This window comes from Arctopsyche grandis, chromosome 12, assembly GCF_051622035.1.
Source record: "Arctopsyche grandis isolate Sample6627 chromosome 12, ASM5162203v2, whole genome shotgun sequence".
Classification (NCBI taxonomy): domain Eukaryota; kingdom Metazoa; phylum Arthropoda; class Insecta; order Trichoptera; family Hydropsychidae; genus Arctopsyche; species Arctopsyche grandis.
In genome coordinates, this window is record NC_135366.1 from 27,334,502 (window position 1) to 27,353,758 (window position 19,257).

The 19,257-nt window shown below is 31.7% G+C and overlaps 1 protein-coding gene across 1 annotated transcript in view; it reads left to right on the plus strand.

Annotated features, from left to right (window-relative positions):
* Positions 1-19,257, plus strand: part of LOC143919613 (uncharacterized) — a 54,412-nt gene that overhangs the window by 25,829 nt on the left and 9,326 nt on the right. Inside the window, exons 2-3 of the mRNA XM_077442007.1 lie at positions 16,992-17,051; positions 18,116-18,234. Coding sequence (XP_077298133.1) covers positions 17,009-17,051; positions 18,116-18,234 — 162 coding nt within the window. The 5' untranslated portion in view covers positions 16,992-17,008. The remainder of the gene's footprint in view (positions 1-16,991; positions 17,052-18,115; positions 18,235-19,257) is intronic.

The window sequence follows — 19,257 nt, forward strand, 5'->3', positions numbered from 1 at the left end:
GATACAATTAATATTAGCCAGTCAGTATTTTCAATTTGTAATCAAAATGAAAAAATAATCAAAAAATTTCATTATTCCATTTAATCGGGTCATTTATAGTTTACATTGGACAAACCTTTAATAAGTTGGTGTCTTTTAATTATTAGCCCCATCGTTTTCCAATCAATCGGAATCTAATGTATCTACATATTATACATACAATTATATTACTATAAATGCATTTTAATACTGATCATTTCGGTCAGTATTAAACATATGTAAATTGCCAATTTATACAGAAGTTTTTAAAAATCAGATGCCGTTTTAAGGTCTATTCATATTAGCACAGTACAGACCGGCAATTTCAACGCGTGTTTTATTAATATTAATTTCAAAATAAAAAATAGAAAGAAAAAGCATGCGCCGCAGATAAATTTTTTTTTTTTAATATCCTCGACGTGCGTATTTTTAAAAGTCGAAATCGACATTGTTGTATTTTCGTTGCACTGCATACAAATTTTTTTAAAAGAAAGTAAATGTTTTTGATTAAAAAAACCTTTCTAAAACTATGTATATGCATATATAGAATTCAACGTGGAACATTCAGCGAGTGTAGATTTGTTTTTTATTTATTTTATTATAGTGGTTTTACCCGGCTTCGCTCGGTATTTATAATATAAACAGCTTAAACATGGCAAAACAATCTAATAGTAAACATCCATTTGTCTTTTATTAAATTTATTTGATGTCGTCGGCATAGAAACTTTGATTTGTTTTCGATGCTCCCAACAAACCTTTAAACCTTACATACATACAAAGTCTCTTTCGAAATTATATATTAGATATATTCTTCTTTTATTTTATCTACATAGTATCGGGGAACCCCCCCCCCCCCCCCACCCCTCTTTTCAGTTTTATTCATATTCTATAGATATATCTATATATGTATGTATATAAAAATAAATGTCTGTGTTTGTGTGTCTCGAATGGGCTCCTAAACCACTGAACCGATTACGATGGAACTTTCAGGATTTGTTGTATCCATGTTCGGGAAGATTACTGTGAAAAAAAATCGCCCAAAAACGGGAATGAGTCTTATTGCAAATGTTTTCGCGTCGCGACCAACGTGTTCGCTGCCTGCGTTTTACCGACAAATGGGAACGGGAACAGGAATTGCATGCGTTAAGGCGCGATCACACAGCGAGGGAGCGGTATGCTGTACGCGGGATATTTTTTTTTAGATAGTTTTAAACACATAAAAAAAATACGCTCATCACTGTCAAGCGTCGTCCGAGGGTCGACGAATTGGTATATATCACCGTCAAGTTAGTATAAACAATTCTATAGAATTTCAACGAGACCGCTCCAATCCCGCACGATCCCGCAAGATCCGGCGTATCATACCGGGTATGAGCGAATTTTTTTATGTGTTTAAAACTATCTAAAAAAAAATATCCCGCGTACGGCATACCACTCCCTCGCTGTGTGATCGCTCCCTTATTGTGGCGTTGCAACGCATGCAGGGTTCAGCTAGTAATATATAAAACTATCAATGTCAATTCAGTTCAAAAAATGGTCATTTTTAATTTGTTTTAAATGTTGACCAAATAAATAGATATTTTTTTAAATATACGCACATTCCAAATTCAACACTTTTTTCTTCAAATGACCTTGCTAATCGCCGATGGCAGTGTGGGCTGCCGGAAAGTCAGGAATTTTCCGGTTGGCTTGCGGTTAACAACTGTCAAAATTACTTCTGCAATTACTTTGTTCACATATACTAACTAATACAGTAGTAAAGCGAGTCGAAATTTCAACCCTTTTCAATCCTTTACATATGTATATACCCGAAGGCCTAGTTGGCCAATCACAACAAGACCAACAGCATACAGGAAGGACATCGTTTCAGGAAGTGAACGTTTCGACTTTTCGCATAATCGGGGTGTGGCCTCTGCGATTCACGGTTATCACTTATCCGTCAAAATGTCACCGTTTGAATATTCATGTTGCAGAAAATGAGGATAGCGAATGGTCATTATTTTCCTAGGCTAGGCCGTGGTCAATGCGATTGACGGCCATATACCATTTCCTTGGGCGGGTTATGAAAATATTGAACGTGTACGGCGCGTGTCCGAAACTGGAGCGAGTCAGGGGTACTAAACTTTGTATGCATATGTATATTTTCGGTTGTTGATATCTGTCGTTTGTTAATTTTTGAGTAAATAGTTGAAGCAATTTGTAAAATTATGATGTTTTGTAAATTTGTTTAATTTTTCGTCGAGGCAGTTTCGTTTGTTGGCTTAAAAAGTTTGCATATATAAAAAAATATTTTCCCGTATGTGTAATACATTACCAATATGGAAATTTATTTTTTACATGCATGCATTGTATTTCGTTTTTAAATATTAGAAAGTATTTTTTTTTATAAAAATATTATTTCGCATTAGTGTCGTTGATCTATTGATGTATGAATAATATATTAAATATTGATATTCATAACAAAAAGAAATTGTTCCGATTGTTCTTATTGAAATTGTTACACTATAAAACGGAAAGAATTTTTTTTTAAAATAAATATTACAATTAATTATTAACCAGCAGCATAAATTAGCGTTAGCGTGTAATACTTTCAATTGCGAGGTCACCGGTTCAATCGCTGGCTTTGTGCTGCTGACCAGACCTTTGGATATGTGACTCTAAGGTCGATTGTTTCCTATCACTGATTTTGCCAATTTATCTGATTTGATTAAAATGGTTCCAATGAATGCAACCCTGTCCTATTCATCGCAAAATAAAAGCTTACAGCATTTCAAAATTGCTGATTTATAAATGTATTGTCAATAGATGTACTGCAAATTGTAAATAGATGTATGATTGTAAATCGATTTTTATAATTACCCTCGAATAATACTTGTACAATGCGAATAATAGCCTCGAATAATACATTGTACAATACTCATGTACAATGTTTGACCTTAGATGTGGTGTTAAATAAAAAAAAATGTATAAATAAATAATAAAAAATTAGAAGTTCATAAGAATGCAGGAGATCGCGGTGTAAACACTGACTGGAACATACATTCACGAAATCACATATATACTAATGCTCATTTGTACATGGACGGCTGGGTGAGCATGCGGGGATGGAATGAGGGGCAGCGTGGGGGGTTGAGTTAGTGAGTGAATTGACTGCAGAGGTTTTGCATGATGAAATTGCTTCGGATATGGTTCATGAATCAAATCCTTTCAAAAACCCTTATTTTATCTATCCTCAAGTGCATATGGTCAATAGTTCAAAGAATGTTTTCTTTAGAAGTTTTGGGTGGTTTTAGGTAAAAGAGCCCATACACTTCATTAAACGTCTTTTAATTTTTGAATATGCTCAGATTACTTTTCGGTTGTGGTCATCAAATGTTAGAATGAGTCTGCTCACAATATTATCTATACAAAATTTTATATGAAATATTAGCCAAAATATTTTTTAATTGAACTCGAAAAACAATGTTCATATCAATCAAAGTGCCAGAGCGGCGACCTTGCTCAAAAATAAGTACCAGGTCGGTGACCTGGCCCGACTACACCGCTGGCTATGCCAAGAATATCGGGCATATCCTCCACAATTTTAGTCGGATTTTTCGCGCTACGCTTTTCACGTAAAATTAAAAAATATTTTGGCTAATATTAATAACACTTGAGACGAGAAGAATAAGAGGCGACTTAATCGAAGTCTTTAAAATAATAAATAATCATCATAATTGTCTTATGTCCAATGGGTTCAATGAAAACACTCATCTTAGAGGTGACACTATCAGACTCCAAAAAGAAAAATCGAATTAACTGATCAGAGATTCCTTCTTTTCAAACAGAGTGGTTAAATTTTGGAATAATCTTCCTAAAAATGTAGTAAATTCTGAAAATCATAATATTTTTAAAAACAAGCTTTCTTAAACTTTAAGATTTTTGTAATTCTTCTTTTCCAATATATTTTCTATATTTTTGTTTTCTTTTAGTTAGTATGTTACTTATCATTATGAAGTTTTTAGAAGATATAAAAAACATGATAATTTCAACAAGAATATTTGTTAATTAGCATTTGTTTTTTTTTATAAATATTTGAACTACCAATATTAGGATATATTTTTTTTTAAGAGATGAGAAAAGAGGGGGGTAGGGGGTAGGGCCGGCCTTATACCCAATGGCGCCCTTGTGCATTTTTTTCTAAACACCCTTAGAAAAAAATTATAAAAATGTCCTCCTTTTTCCGTTTCAGGCAGTGTCAGTAAAAGCATAGCAACCCAAATTGATAATAATATCAGATTTTGAATTCAAGGTGAGCTTAATTTGAAAATTGTCTCTTTCCAGTAGATTTTTTACAAAATAAAAAAAACCCCACATCTTTGAATATTCGTTTTACTGTTCGAATGTGAGATATTTTTTTAGGATCATAATTGCACGTAATCAGTTAGAATCTTCAAGCGATATATTGAAGCTGAAAATAGTGTAAACGATCTTTGGAGAATATCGAAAAAAGTTTGCAATGTTACAGAAGATTTCGCAACTTCGTATAGCGCAAGATTTAAATTGTTGCTGCCACAGGGAAACACGTTAATTATACTACAAAAAGGAATGCACCTTCACCCAATGAATAGTATTTTCCGAGCACAAATGCTTGAGTTTAGAAAGTAGAGGCACCTTTGGCGCTCTAATTTTAATTTTTAAAGCGTCTTTATCACATCAAGCTGCGCCCTAACTTATTTGGCGCCCTCGGGCAACGACCGACCCAGCTTCCCCCTAAAACCGGCACTGATTTTACCTTAACAACGCAGGCCGCGACGTGTAAACATTTGAAATTATTGCGTTGCAATGCCACTCATTCCCGTTTTTGAGCAATTTTTTACAGTAAGCTTCCTGAACATGTATAAAGATACAAACAAATTCTGAAAGATCCATCGTAATCGTCGGTTGAGTGGTTTAGGAGCCTAAAGACAAACAGACATAAAAATTAAACACGCCCTGGTTCTTTTTCATTTAGCACTACACCACTGGTTATATTATAGTTGTTAGTTTTAGTTTAAAATTGTTAATTGTGAAATAATTCATTTGCAATTTGCTGTTTAATTATAATAAATAAACATATAATTCAATAACGGAAAGTATAGTCTCCATTAGTTTCTCAGTACCGTTTCGATGCACAAATATTTAGTCTAGCTGCGGTACGATTGAACTGCGAACGCACATCCGCGTTCAAACGATCCGATCGTCGGAAACCTTAAAACGACAAACAATTGTGCAACAATCTCTCGAACGATTTCGATAACATCATAAAAGACAGACCGACGATTCACTTTCATCACTTTGTTAGACCGACATAACACGTACCGGCTTTTCCTCGGGGCCGATATCGGCGGAATTCAGATTGTGCAATTTCGCATAACACCGACGACACATCCGTCGGTGACATTTTTTCCTCCGGCGCCAGTCGGAAGACTCGGAAGAAAAGAAAGAAAAAAGTTTGTCGAGCAATGGCGTAAGAGTGGTGCGCGACCGGCGCACGCGATTTCAACATTTATCGCCTTTGCATACGAATCGATCTTTTGCAAGAGAAAGTGCCGTTTCATGAAATCCGTGTCGAAAGCCTTTTTAAAATGCATATTAAATAAATTTATCGGCGCGTTTAAACACATAGCGGTCTATTATTTACGCATCCGACGACATCTTCTCGCCGAGTTCGTTCCGTTCGCGTTTGGCCGGCTTAGCCGCGCACGGATTACCGAGAGTCCACCGTATTCGATGTAAAATGGTTCTGTAGATTCTCATTATTTGTACGATTTTGAAAATAAGTCGGTCAAATGCGGCGTGGGTGTGTGTAATATTCAATTTCTTCCCATAGTGTGTTAATATTCGCGTTATGTAAAGTAATGTACATTATTATTATGTCACTAGTTGCATGTCTACTTACTGTGACATACTAATTTTATGCGAAGGTCTTCCAGTGGCCATCTGCAATTATTTAAGTGTGATTTATTCATTTTTATCAGCACGTACAATTTTTTTAGCGCATTTAATTGGGTAAATTTAAATAAAAATTAAATTACTTCGCTTTTATATTACTATTTGGTTTAGCTTTTTTTATATGAAGAATGTAGTTGTTTTTGCAATTTATACAAACATATGCAGAAACATTATCACGTACTATTTTGTAGAAGTATCTATATATAGGTATAATATATACGTCTAGTGAAACTAGGGCTTCTCAAAATGTGCCTGAGCAATTTAATGTCCTTCAATATTTTTTGCAATAAATCACTATATGGAGGTTCTTTGCTTCGACTGTTTATAATTATATTGTACAATTTATAAATTAAAGCAAATAAGTTACAATTAGACATTTTTCTATTTAAGAAAGTAGTTTCGGAGTTTAATAGCAGTTTTCAAACTTAAAATTATGTTTTTAGCTGTTTTCATACTTAAAACTGTATCAAACATGGATTTAGATCAGTTCTATTTCTTTTTTTAATCTAATTAATGAATACGATATAGTGTATCTTTACTATATTGAAAAATAAATTTTTTAAATAAAATTGCTCGCAATAAATAATATTTTTTTATTAACTGAAAATGTTACTTTGCTTTATCACGTTGTTATGGATAGTTAATATTTAATTTGACGGAAATCCAATTTTCAGTTACAAAAACATTATTTCTGTTTGACTTAATTCACAAATTGTTATCACTTATTTTAATTCGATATGTTCAGAATCTTGGAAAAGCAGAATAAACATATTACAGTTCACCAGTATTTTTAATTATTATTAAACACAAAACATTATATTTAAGTTTTGCGAGATATTTAACGAAATGAAGAAAAGTGGAATTATGCCACTTTAAATTATAACGGCTCATATGTAGATATGTACAATTGTGGCATATAGAATTTATGTTATAAAAAGGTTAAGAGACAGTGAAATAAACTATTTTATATTATATGTATTTATAAATGAATGCATTTAACGAACAATCTTAGACAGATCGAATTTAATAAGTAATAAAAAAAAATCTATTTTAACTAGTCCTAAATTTCATCCATGCACATCATCATCATCATCATCATAAATCTTCAAACACCTACAGCCAAACATAAACAAAAAAAAGAACAGATCTCCCACTCTTTCTTAACCTTACCAAGTCCACATAAACGATCCTGAACTCCACGCCATAAACTTACATAACGTCCATCTATTAATATAATTTACCACGCCATTCGACCATCATCCTCGAATATTATAATACATATACATTTAATACGACCCACTGCTTTAGAAATCTATTATATGCTTATATCATAATACATTTCGACCACACGAATCCATGTCGAGTTCACGCAATAGTACAAACGAGAGTACAGCTTCCAACTTTTGACCCAAATCAAACGCAAAGAGACAAACGACTCGAGCCATAAACAAGTTTGAGGCTTTCTAAATTTATCTATAACATATTTGCCGTTGAAAATACGCAAAGTGAATTTTCGTCATACTTGCCGACTAAATTTGGCAATCGAATGTCAATCCGCCCACTTGCACTTGCACAGATTGAAAACAAAACTCGACCTTCGTCAGCAACAATATAACGTCACGTGTTTTTTATGTTGTTCTCCAACTGTTCAACGTCATCTTGCTTAATTAAAAATTAATAACACACCTGGAGATTCACTGGAAATTGTGTAACCTCCTCCATGTTGCATGACCTATGATGTCATTCATGGTTATCGTCAGGCTTTTCCTCAATTTCTCTCCTTCATATATGTACTTGTATATAAATACCTATATATATAATATATACTTAATTGACGAACTTTATAGACATATGTAGAATATTTTCTTATCATCGCTTCTTTCGATAATTTTACACGGCGATATAAATCGCTCTAATTTCGTTTAAAAATGCATCCCGTTTTTCTAAATATAATGGTGAGGCTTAACTAATTCATATATCAAAAATTGGTATGTTTTTGAATATGAATTAATATATCACTGAATTTTGCAAGCTTTTGCCTATTTTACGAGTTCGGCCTTTTCATGTTTTCAGCTTAATCAATGCTTTTAAAATGCATAGTTAAGAGAGGTAATTCGCATTAAGATTAAGGTTAAAGCAACTGTCACATCGGTCATCTCAAATTACATTCCAAAAATTAGTTATTTTATGTAGTTCTAATCCATATATGAATTTGAAAATGAATAGATGCAATTTTAGTTTTTCAATTGTTCAATTTGAATCAAAAAGCCAGTGAAGTTACTATTTTGTGGCCAGTTCTTTGAACGACAATTCATTGTTTTAAGTTGTCAATCATATGAATTACTATGAGCTCAGATTTTATGAATGCCAAAAGTTTTTTAGTACAGCTTTTACACTGAGCTTACTGAAGAGGACTGGATATGAATAAAGGGCAGAAAATAAACATATGTTTTAAATGTAGGATCAGGATGCGAGGTATTTTAAATTATGTACGTGGATTAGATCACATGGTGTTTTAATAAACAAGTGCCTCATACACAGTTGCATGTTTACGAATTGGATTATTAGTCACATTGCGGTGGTCACAAAGACAATTTTTGTCACTATAATCGCGAATACGCAATATTTGGCACTCAAGTTCTCGTTAGTATGATGGACTTTTCGGCTGCCAGATGTTCCGTTATAGAGATTTTAGTGACTTTGTGACTAGTGCTTTGTGACCAATAATCACCGAACCGTTTACGCGTTCAAAAATTGCTTCTACATATACAAACATACATACGTAATCCCAAATTTCATATGAAATCGTCTGAAAATTGAACAATATTCGTAATAGACATAAGAATTAGGTTCAGTAAATACGATGAGGCGATATTTAATCACAAAAATCATCAGTCAAAAGATCGCCGACAGTAATTTCCGCAGCGGACAGACACTCCCTATTATGATGCAACCGGCAATTCTCAAAATCGATTTAAATCAAAACCGAATAATTAAAGCGGTCGTAGAAAACGAAAGCATTTCGAAAGTGAACGAAGAAGGTATTTGCAGGTACGATCGTTGAATTGCAACTCGTATTGTATCCCTGTCGCATCGGAACGCATGGCGAATTCGAAACGACCGTGAAAGTCCTCATTGACGGTCAAATGCGTAAGATGAGTGAGTATGAGGTCATTACCGGTAAAATTACCCGCTGCGGTATTATTGTATGTATAAAGGCTTTTGACATTAAGGTGGTGTCCAAACTCGAATGGTTTTCTAAGAATCGCGTTGTCTGTCGAGACATTCTATAGGACAAGGTCAATATGTATAGCAGAGATAGTTATTTGCCCATTTATGTTGGTATGTTATGTTGTAAGTGGCTATATATGCAATACGGATAAGTCGATTCATATATCTCTATGGGGAAATTCATTTATTTCCTTTTTAGTGTCCAATGGAAAAGCTTGTTCTCGTTGTACGGTACGAGTTTTTTACACAAAAGATTGTGAATATAGTGAATTGCTTCGATATGCGTGAATGTGTAATGAAATTTTGAAACGCTGAAACATTGCATGAAACTAATGTAGGACAAATGGGGAAAGTGATTTCATGCCTGTTTAGTTATCAAGGAATATTTCTTTTATACAATCACATACTAGTACTGCAGTGGTTGCCACGCGGGCTTTTTTTGGGCGTAGTTCATTTTTCTAGTATTATTTAACACTATTTAATCTAAAGATTTTATTTTACATATATATATATTTACCAGGACGGCCTGACAGGAAAACCCCAATTCGCCTTCCTGGTCAATTACAAACATTGATATACAATTTTTAGAATAATTTTAACAAAGCATCATAGAAACATCTATGGATAAATTTTTGATAAACTTCGGAGCATTTTTTTTAATATAAATCGTCCAATTTCGAGATACTAAGAAACTCGAAATATTCGAGACATTTATGTATGAATTTGCAGCAATTTTATACGAATTGGTGAAACTCGACGTGCTGAAAACTCGAAAATACGCGAGAAATCGGTAAAGGTTGCCAATTTGTTGGTTTCGTTTCAATGAAAATCGGATTAATAATCAAACTCTGATAGGACACGACCAACCAGCAGCAACCAGTGGGACTCGAGCCCGTGACCATTATGTTCGAAAGCATATATGCTAACCACTTAGTCCACGCTGCTGGTTGCAGTGCGTGCAGAACAGGGGTTTTCAATATAAAATATCAAAATAAAATAAATGAACAAGTACTACACATATATATTATAATAAAATAAATCAATAAGAATGTAAATATTTTGGGTTGAATATTGTACATAGATAAGATAAGGCGTTTCCTTTTTCTCTTTGTCTGGGAGATTTATACCTACTTTTAAGTTTAAGCCCCATTGAAAGTATTATCTTGAAATAAAATGAACATACCTGCTGGTAGCTAAATAATGTTTTGCTTACAGAAAAAAAGTATTTAGCTATAAAAAAAGTGACTAATTTCATACAAAACGAGTCTCAATGAACGGGCAAAGCAGATACTAATACCATAAGTATTAATTGCAGTTATTTATTTTCAAAAGAAGTGAGAACAATATCAATTTCTTATCTGGTATTCGTCCTTTATTAGTCGAAAAAAAAATTTTCACATCCCAAAATATAAACTACGCCCAAAAATAGCCCGCATGGCAACCACTGTAGTACTGTTTTATAAAAGTTATTTATAAACATTTCAAATCTAAATTTTTGCCGAAAGATTCTCTCAAGTAAGCTTTCATTATATTTTTCAGTTGATAGAACTATAATGGAGCAATTGGTATGAATAATACAATATTTTATTATGTTTAAGTGACTGTAGATTCATTGTAAATATATTCATTTTAAATCAGTGTCGTAAAAATATTTACATAAATTTTCTTACTTTGTCAAATATAATAAAAAAAATACCGTTATTCTTCCAAAGTATTGAAAAATTAATGTAGCCAAACCACAACTCAGGCATATAATTTATATAGAAAAGTGTGTTAGAAAAAGTATAAAACTAAAATTTTGTTCAATAAGATCGTTACTTTTGATCGATTGAAAAATATGGAGAAAATGTGCAAATCAGAATTAATACAAAATTTATAAATATAATAAGCTTAAGTTTCGATTAGATGAGATTAGAAATTTTGAATCATGAAAAATAGCTCCACAAAATAAATTAAAAATGTAATGAACTTATGCAATCATGTAATAGATATGTACATAGTTTCGTGCATCAAATTACAATTTTAAAAAGAAACTGGGATCCAATGAGGATTATCTTCAACAGTAAAATTATCCTAAACATGAAATATAATACAGTTAATATGTAATAGCAATATATTTATAATACAATGTGTTATAATATTATGAAAACGTCGACAGCTTTAGCAAAAATGGAGCAGAATTTCACTACGAACACCGATTTAAGCATCAAACCAAATATAGCCGAATTCCTCATTTCATACCAAATTAATATCAGCACGTTGTAAACGAACCATAAGAATCGAATTGGAATTTTGGGTCAACGAGTTATATTCGAGAACGAATCTTGAGAACCGCGCGTCGATGTCTAATTGCAACTTTTATTCAAATACTAAATAATAATCATTCCGATTAGACTCGTATGCGGAAGTAGGCTCCATATATGTATATATCTATATAATAAGATAAAATATCAACGAAATAGGCTATACACATTGATTTGTCATACTGCGTCATTTTTAATGCGACCGAAAAAAAAGTTCGACATTCGTACGTATTCAAACGGACGTTCTCTTCTGAACGGAAAAAATTGTAGTGTATGTTTAAAATTCTATTTGGAATCAATTATAATTTATCGCACTGATATTCAACGTTTGATTTAAATCATAAATAATAATGGCATCCGTTAAATATCATAAGAACTAAGAAAAGGTTATGCTGCATTGCAAACGTCCTATTTTAAGCAGACCTGTTCGGAAAGGATGCAATAAAACAAAGACGTTTCGTTTTCTTGTGATTTTGACCTTTTTAATGTTAAATACCATTTTCGTGGATGAAGTCATCGCATGCACTGAAGAAGATGGCTCGGTAATTTACAATTGCACAACGATCATGAAAAAAATCTAGGCGGTATGAAATATTTAGTGACTAAAAGACAACTCTACTATTACCAGCTGAGCTTTTGAAAGGTGAAGGATATCCACTTAGGTAGCTTCGATTTGTTATTTTAATTAATTTGTATCGGTTATATAATGGCGTGGGGAGCCTCTTTTTTCACTCCATAATATTATAATAATCCAGTCATAAATTACACATTATATGCGGTGTCGGTCATCAAAATCGCATAGATTTATTGGAATTTTTGTCTGTGATTTTTTTTTCAATTTAATGATTACATAAAGTTTTAAATGTTAAATGGAAATTCCTCTTCTGTATTCAATTTGAATTTAGCTTTTACGTTTTCAAAATTTTGTACCCAATTTTTCATTCTTTTACAATTAATTTGTTATTAATCAGTTTTCGATTTTTCGAATTCAAATTAGCGTATTTTAAGATTGGAATACATAATTTATCTAATTTAATAATAATCATTTTTATTCTAAGACGATAAGAAGAATAGTGTAATTTATATCATCCAAATACAAATGTAATACAAAATTTCAATTTAATAATGAGATTTAAATAAGTAAAATTAATAATAATCAATTAAGTTTATATAAGATATTGTGATAAAGGTAACTGTTATAACTATTCAAATATGTAATCTGTTGTGTAAGGGTGGCGCGAATGTGTCCGACTAGTCAACTGTCATCATGTCGATCTAACAGAGGATTCTGACGAAATTTTGATGATTAAATTCCTCTAGCGTCATGTCGGAGATATTTGATTACTTTATTGACAGTTTACTCCCGTATTTCGGTAAAATATCAAAACGATCGGAAAAGTGAAAAAAGTTCAAAATCAACTCGACTTCGAACCCCATCTAACAAACAAGTGAAACTAATAAAAGGCTTCTAAAATATAGTTTAACCTTTTTTTTTTCCCCAAAACCAACCATCAGCTTTGGTTAAAAAATTAAACGTATAAAATGAGATAAAAATAAGAATATTGGTTCATTTTCTCTGGGACATGGTACCTGAGAATTTGTGTGACAACTACCGACGGAATTTATTTTGGTACACTTCGTTTGAAAATATTTGCTTTATTGCACAAATTAATCCATCATCTATATCTACTTCATACAAACAATAGTGTGTTATATAGGTAATAGAAACATAAATAGGAATATAATTCCTTTGAACGGTTTCTATCTAATTATATTGTAATGTTTCTGAGAAAAACCGACGCCTTCTATGAAATATAAATACATATAACCCATTATTATCCTTGTCTGATATATGAACATATATGTAAATGTATGTATATCTTCAATAAAATTATTAATTTTTTTTAAATATGGTTGATATATTATATTTTTTTAAGTCTTTTTTTCAATTCGAACGCAATTAATATTTAGCTTTTATAATAAAAATAGTCATTAAAAGAATAAAAGTACATATAATCTGATGAAATGATAAAAGATAGTGTAAAAAAACTGTATAAATGTTCATACTATAGCCAGTGAGTGGCGCGAATCACCACGACTAGCCAATTGTCATCACGTAGATCTGACAGACGATCCGGATAAATTTTTAACGATTTCGTTAGTGATTAAATTCTTTTAGCGTCATGTCGGAGACATGTGCTTATTTTCATGATATCCAACCCCCAATCAATAATATATCAAAGCGATCGAAAAAAAAAACAAATTCTATAAAATTTAGTAGCTTAACTCCTAATTTTGCTCAAGATGAATTTTCATGCATTTTTTTAAAATTAATTAATTAGTTGACACTTTTAATGACTGTTCTCTTAACTATAAGATATTAGCTAATTCATAGAACATTCTCCAGTCAAACTTAATATTTGTACATAGGACGTTCACAATTTTCTCCTACATTATTATCTACAGCATTCATTTGGGAAATTTCACATGTATCACACTCACAACTATGTGGAACATAAAACTACCACAAAGTGGGACAATCGCACATTAAAAAACGATGGCATTTCAATGACCAGTACTCGTAGTGTTTTGTCTTTGAAATTATGCGATCAGCACGCGATCAAAACAAACACACATTGTTTATTTCATTCACAAGAAGAAAAAGAAACAACTTAATAACAAAACCGCACCACAATGAGCGTCATTATCAAATTGAATATTACGCTTCAAATTCGTAACATTCGATAGTTTCACACGTAAGCAAATACTACATACATAATACGAGTCCTTGTAATGGATACCGTATATTTCAGTCCGTAACAATTGCTTCATTGAATTGTATCGCTTTGTTCTTCGAATCCCTAGTATTGTGTGGCGAAAGGGAAAGGATTTATTATACTATGTGCATATTCGTACTAAGAAGGTACGGTGTGACTCAAAACAATAGAGTTAATCCGAATGCTGTGTGACTTATCAGACGGGAGATAAGTCTCTCGGCACATCGTTATTTTAGCGAGATCGCATTGAAAATTCTTTTAATTGTCAGACGCCGTGTTAACAATGGACAATGGATCCACAGTTTTGAATACTTAATAATAATGCTGATTTGATGGAGATTTCGCAATTTTTACTTTTGCGCGTTAAATTTAAAAAGTTGAACATCTTATGCATCATTTTTCACGTTATCAAACCAGAATCTTAAGTTTAGGTTTGTTTTTTGAAAACGTTTGTCAATGAATTTTGAATGAACGTATGAACCAATCGTGTATAATTATGTATGTATGAAAATAAAATCTTATATGATTTTTTTTACTAATTGTATGATACTAAATTTTGACTGCCGGATGTAGAATTTGTTCTGAGGTACATTCATTTTTTTCAGGGTTTTCTGCGGAAATGTTCGAGTTATGATCTGAAAACTTTAGTGCACACTTATTACGCGTTGGTTTTTAGAAATCAGTAGTATTTTTGTATTTTTCTATTGACCGGAAATAACTTTTTGCAATCGTGTTCTGGTGAACCTTATTCCGGAACTAATAACGTGTATCAAATCGAAAATTTCTATACTTCTACAATAAATTATGGGCTTTCATGAAAGGACTGCACTTTGTTTTTTCAGTACATTCATCAAATTTAAATTTACTCAAGCCTAAATGTATCCACATGTACATAAATATACATACAGCTGTGTGGGTTAAAGCAATTAAAAAACATAGCAGGCATCGCCTAAGTCAAAATTATTCGCCAGTAGACACTATTTAATCGCTTATAAATAGTAAATATTTATAATTTTTAATAAACAGAATTTTTTTTAAATAAATCTGACTAACCTAACCTAAATTAAACACACACATATATACATACATATACCTTGCAATATATATAAAAAAATATACCAGGCAAATTTTATATCCGAAAAAATACTATTTGGTTGAGAATAATGTGACTATTTTTGCTTGTCCTCAATTTTTCACAAATATGATACAAAAAATATCTAATATATAATCTATCCTAACCTTACCTAACCTAAATTATATACATACATATGTTTATCTGCCTGATAAATTTTTGGTAATATTTTTACTTGTCCTCAATTTTCACAAATATGATACAAAAAATATATAATATCAACATTTTTATTCCAATAATCATAATTTATTGTTTTTTTATCATCTATAAAATCATATAAAAAAAATTGCATCGAAATTTTTATATAAAATGTACATTCATTTGAAACAAATAGACGGGAAAAAATGTACATATTTTCAATTTTTACTTGCTAACAGCAGTTCATTGCTAAAAATTACGGCTTTATTTTAAATTATTAAATATATGTAAATAAGCTAAAGACTGGTGGTTTCATTTTAGGCTGTTGCATAATTGAAGAAGCATTTATTTGCATTGGAAGTTTGATAATTCTAGCATTTTTCGCACTTGCTCTACTAAAAGTTTCCCTTTGTCTCGTTTTTTATTTATGAATATATTAGAATTTCAGATCTTCAGTACTCTCTAACGACAACAAGAGAGCCGGTCACACCTCCAAAATGCGAATTATCTTCGGCAATATTATAAAATAGAGGAAAGCGTGCAATTTTCACGGTGTTTCTCCGTCTTACGGTAGACTACAATAGTTTTTTCCGCAGCGGACGAACATTAAACAATGGTCGTCGCATTTATTTCCACATTTTTTATATTTATTATTTTATTATTATTACCTTAAAGTCGAGAAAAGAGACTCATTTGCCACATTAAAGTCCACTCACCGAACGGCACAAAACAAAACACAAATCGTTCATTTTGTCTGCACGACAGTGAAAGTGTATCGGCCGTTCAATGAACGCTCTCGTATATCGTAACGCATACACACAGTGGCGTCGACGGTTTGTCAGATGGAAATTGCATGTTAAATTTTCCGGAAAATTCAGTCCAGAACCGACTTACATACATACATACATATGTAAGTACTTCGCACACGCTCAAATGGACTTGAGTAAAACACGCTTGGCCTTGAATTTTTCATGTCGCTTGTGACGTTTTGTTTCTGAGACATTCTAAATGACATCGCAATCTAGTTACGGTCTTAGAATTACGAATGCATTGGTATTTAATGACTGACTACGCGCATTCAATTGCTCAATGAATGTATCGTTCATTATTGATAGGTTCGTATAAATTGATATTTTTTCTTAATATCTCATGAAATATTGTGTTATAATAGGTCGTTATTAAGCCATTTAGGTTTAAATATTGATTTTTAATTTAAATTTAAAATAGACTTTTAGGTGTATAAATGATATGCGTTTTTTAATACAATAGTCATTTCACATAGACGCGTCCGAGTTTGAAGGTTTCACTATACATATACTTTATACTTTATTACATTTTACACAACAACAAAAGTATTTCTTCATGTAAACCATTGTATTTTGTTATAATTATTAATTTTGCATTTTTTATTCTTTCCAGATAGGGTCGATACAAAAATGAAGAGGGCCAGGGACAGGTGGATGGTACACCTATTTATAGGTTCGTATATTACATTGTTTTACGACACTTTTGCGGCAATGAAATTTACAAAAAAAAATATTTATAATCTTTACGATTGTCTTTAATATACTTTAAAATAAAAAGTTAAAAAAATAATAATTTCATTTACTAAATTATTTTTTAAATTCTATATGACAGTTCGTATATAAAAGGCCTTTATTGTTATTATAAGTATACTATAGTATATTGTACAAAACTTTTCAACCATTCTGTATCTACATAGACTAGTGTAATGCAATAAGGATAATAAAAGCAAAGGTGCTTACGAGGCAAACGTCCTTTTCAAGGATAAACTGACTCTTAGCCTCAGATTTTATCAACATTTATGCACCTATAAAAATAAATACGTGAATGTCCTGCAAAGGTCACATTAAACTTCATATGTACTTTAATACTTTTTTATTTATTTTATAAAGACAAAAGCCATTTAAAATTTTAGGAAAACTTTTAGGTATTCTAAAAATAGTACCCATAAAAATGAAATAAATGTCATTTTGTTGATCTTTATCAATTTGATGCAGACTCACTCAATCAAAAATTTGCAGTAAACAGAAAAATAATAGAATTATTATATATATTGCACTATGAGAAGAAATCTGCATGGTTTGGTATTGCTTAGTCAAATAGTATATACTTAAGTCCCTTGTTGAGTTTGTTATATCTCAATACATATTTATGTATATAGTATGAAGATATGCTATGACGTATCTTACGAAACATATCGAAAGACAAATCAATCGATTTTGTTTCTGAAAATATTTCATAAAACTAAGCTCATTACATATTATGCCTATATAAAAAATGTGAAGGTTAGTAATAGTTGGAGTCTTTGAAAGGAAGCGTATATTACAACTAGGATCACTCGACCGATTATATAGTCTTGTAAATAAAAGCTTTATCTGTCAGTAGACAACTTACTAGTCGCTGAGACACTGAAAAATTGCTATAAATTAGACTGCGTAGAAGTCTCTACGCGAAAGCTCACCTTACAATTTGAAACAAATTCATAGCATTATTAATATTAACATTTTTATTAATTTCAGGTGTACTTACAATAGCGATTACGATAAATCCTAAAGCAGAAGCTGTCAGAGCAACTTCCCTAATATTCAAAACTACAACGACGACAACGACAGAGGCCAGCGATGTCGAAACAGAAGAAGTATGCACACTTTTTTAACACTCTCAATTCCGGCACCACCGAACAAACATGCAATACGCGATATTGCAACGCCAACAGGTGGTGTTTCGATAGAAATTTTTTCTACAATAGATCCATATCTACACGTTGTAAAGTCATTTTAGTATGGTAGATCAGTTAGCTGTCGGTATCTATAATATAATATCATAGTAACCGGTAGAGCTGTCATGCACCAGTTGTTTAAGTTGTTCCTCTCTCTCTCTCACTCTCGCTATAGCAATATAAAAACAATCTAAATAGTGGGCTGGTGTACAAGAAATCGAAATTGTTCGATATAGAATAATAATCATTATTGGAATAACGATTTTATCTGCCGCTTTACGGACTGGTGGTCGCCCGCAATTACCCGCCATTTTTAATCAGTCCATCTTTTAGATCCTCTAAAAGTTTTACGGCGTACGAAAGTTTCACTTATAAACCACCAATAAAACGATAATCGTATTAAGTTTGAAATTTACGCATAATTTGTACTATTAGAATCGAAGAAAGGGATTTTCCAAAATGTTTACAATGCACCGATCGAAAGTGATTAACCAAACGCGTACTCAAAATACAACGATTATAAAGTTCAGATTATTATTAACAGATTGTTATGTTTTTCATTTGAGAAATCGTGTGAATTCAATTGAAGCAAATTTTTTGATACAGATCTTTCAACATTGATTATATAAATTTTTATTTTTAACGTGTACTCCATTTTGAGCCTCTTAAAGGTTTTTCTTTCAGCCGTAATCGCAAACATTGAAAACGGACATAATTAGAAAAATTCGATTTTTTTGTTAGTTTGTAAGAAGATCTTCACTTGAAATAAAGCAAAAACTTCTTGTCCATTGTTTAATAATATTATGAATATGCAAAAGATTTGCTACAAACTATATCAACAGTATAGTATATTTCACTCACGATTATTGACCTCACTGTTTTTATTGTCTGTAATATACCTATATATGTAACTTTCGAAGTGTATTTTCAGTTGTAATATAT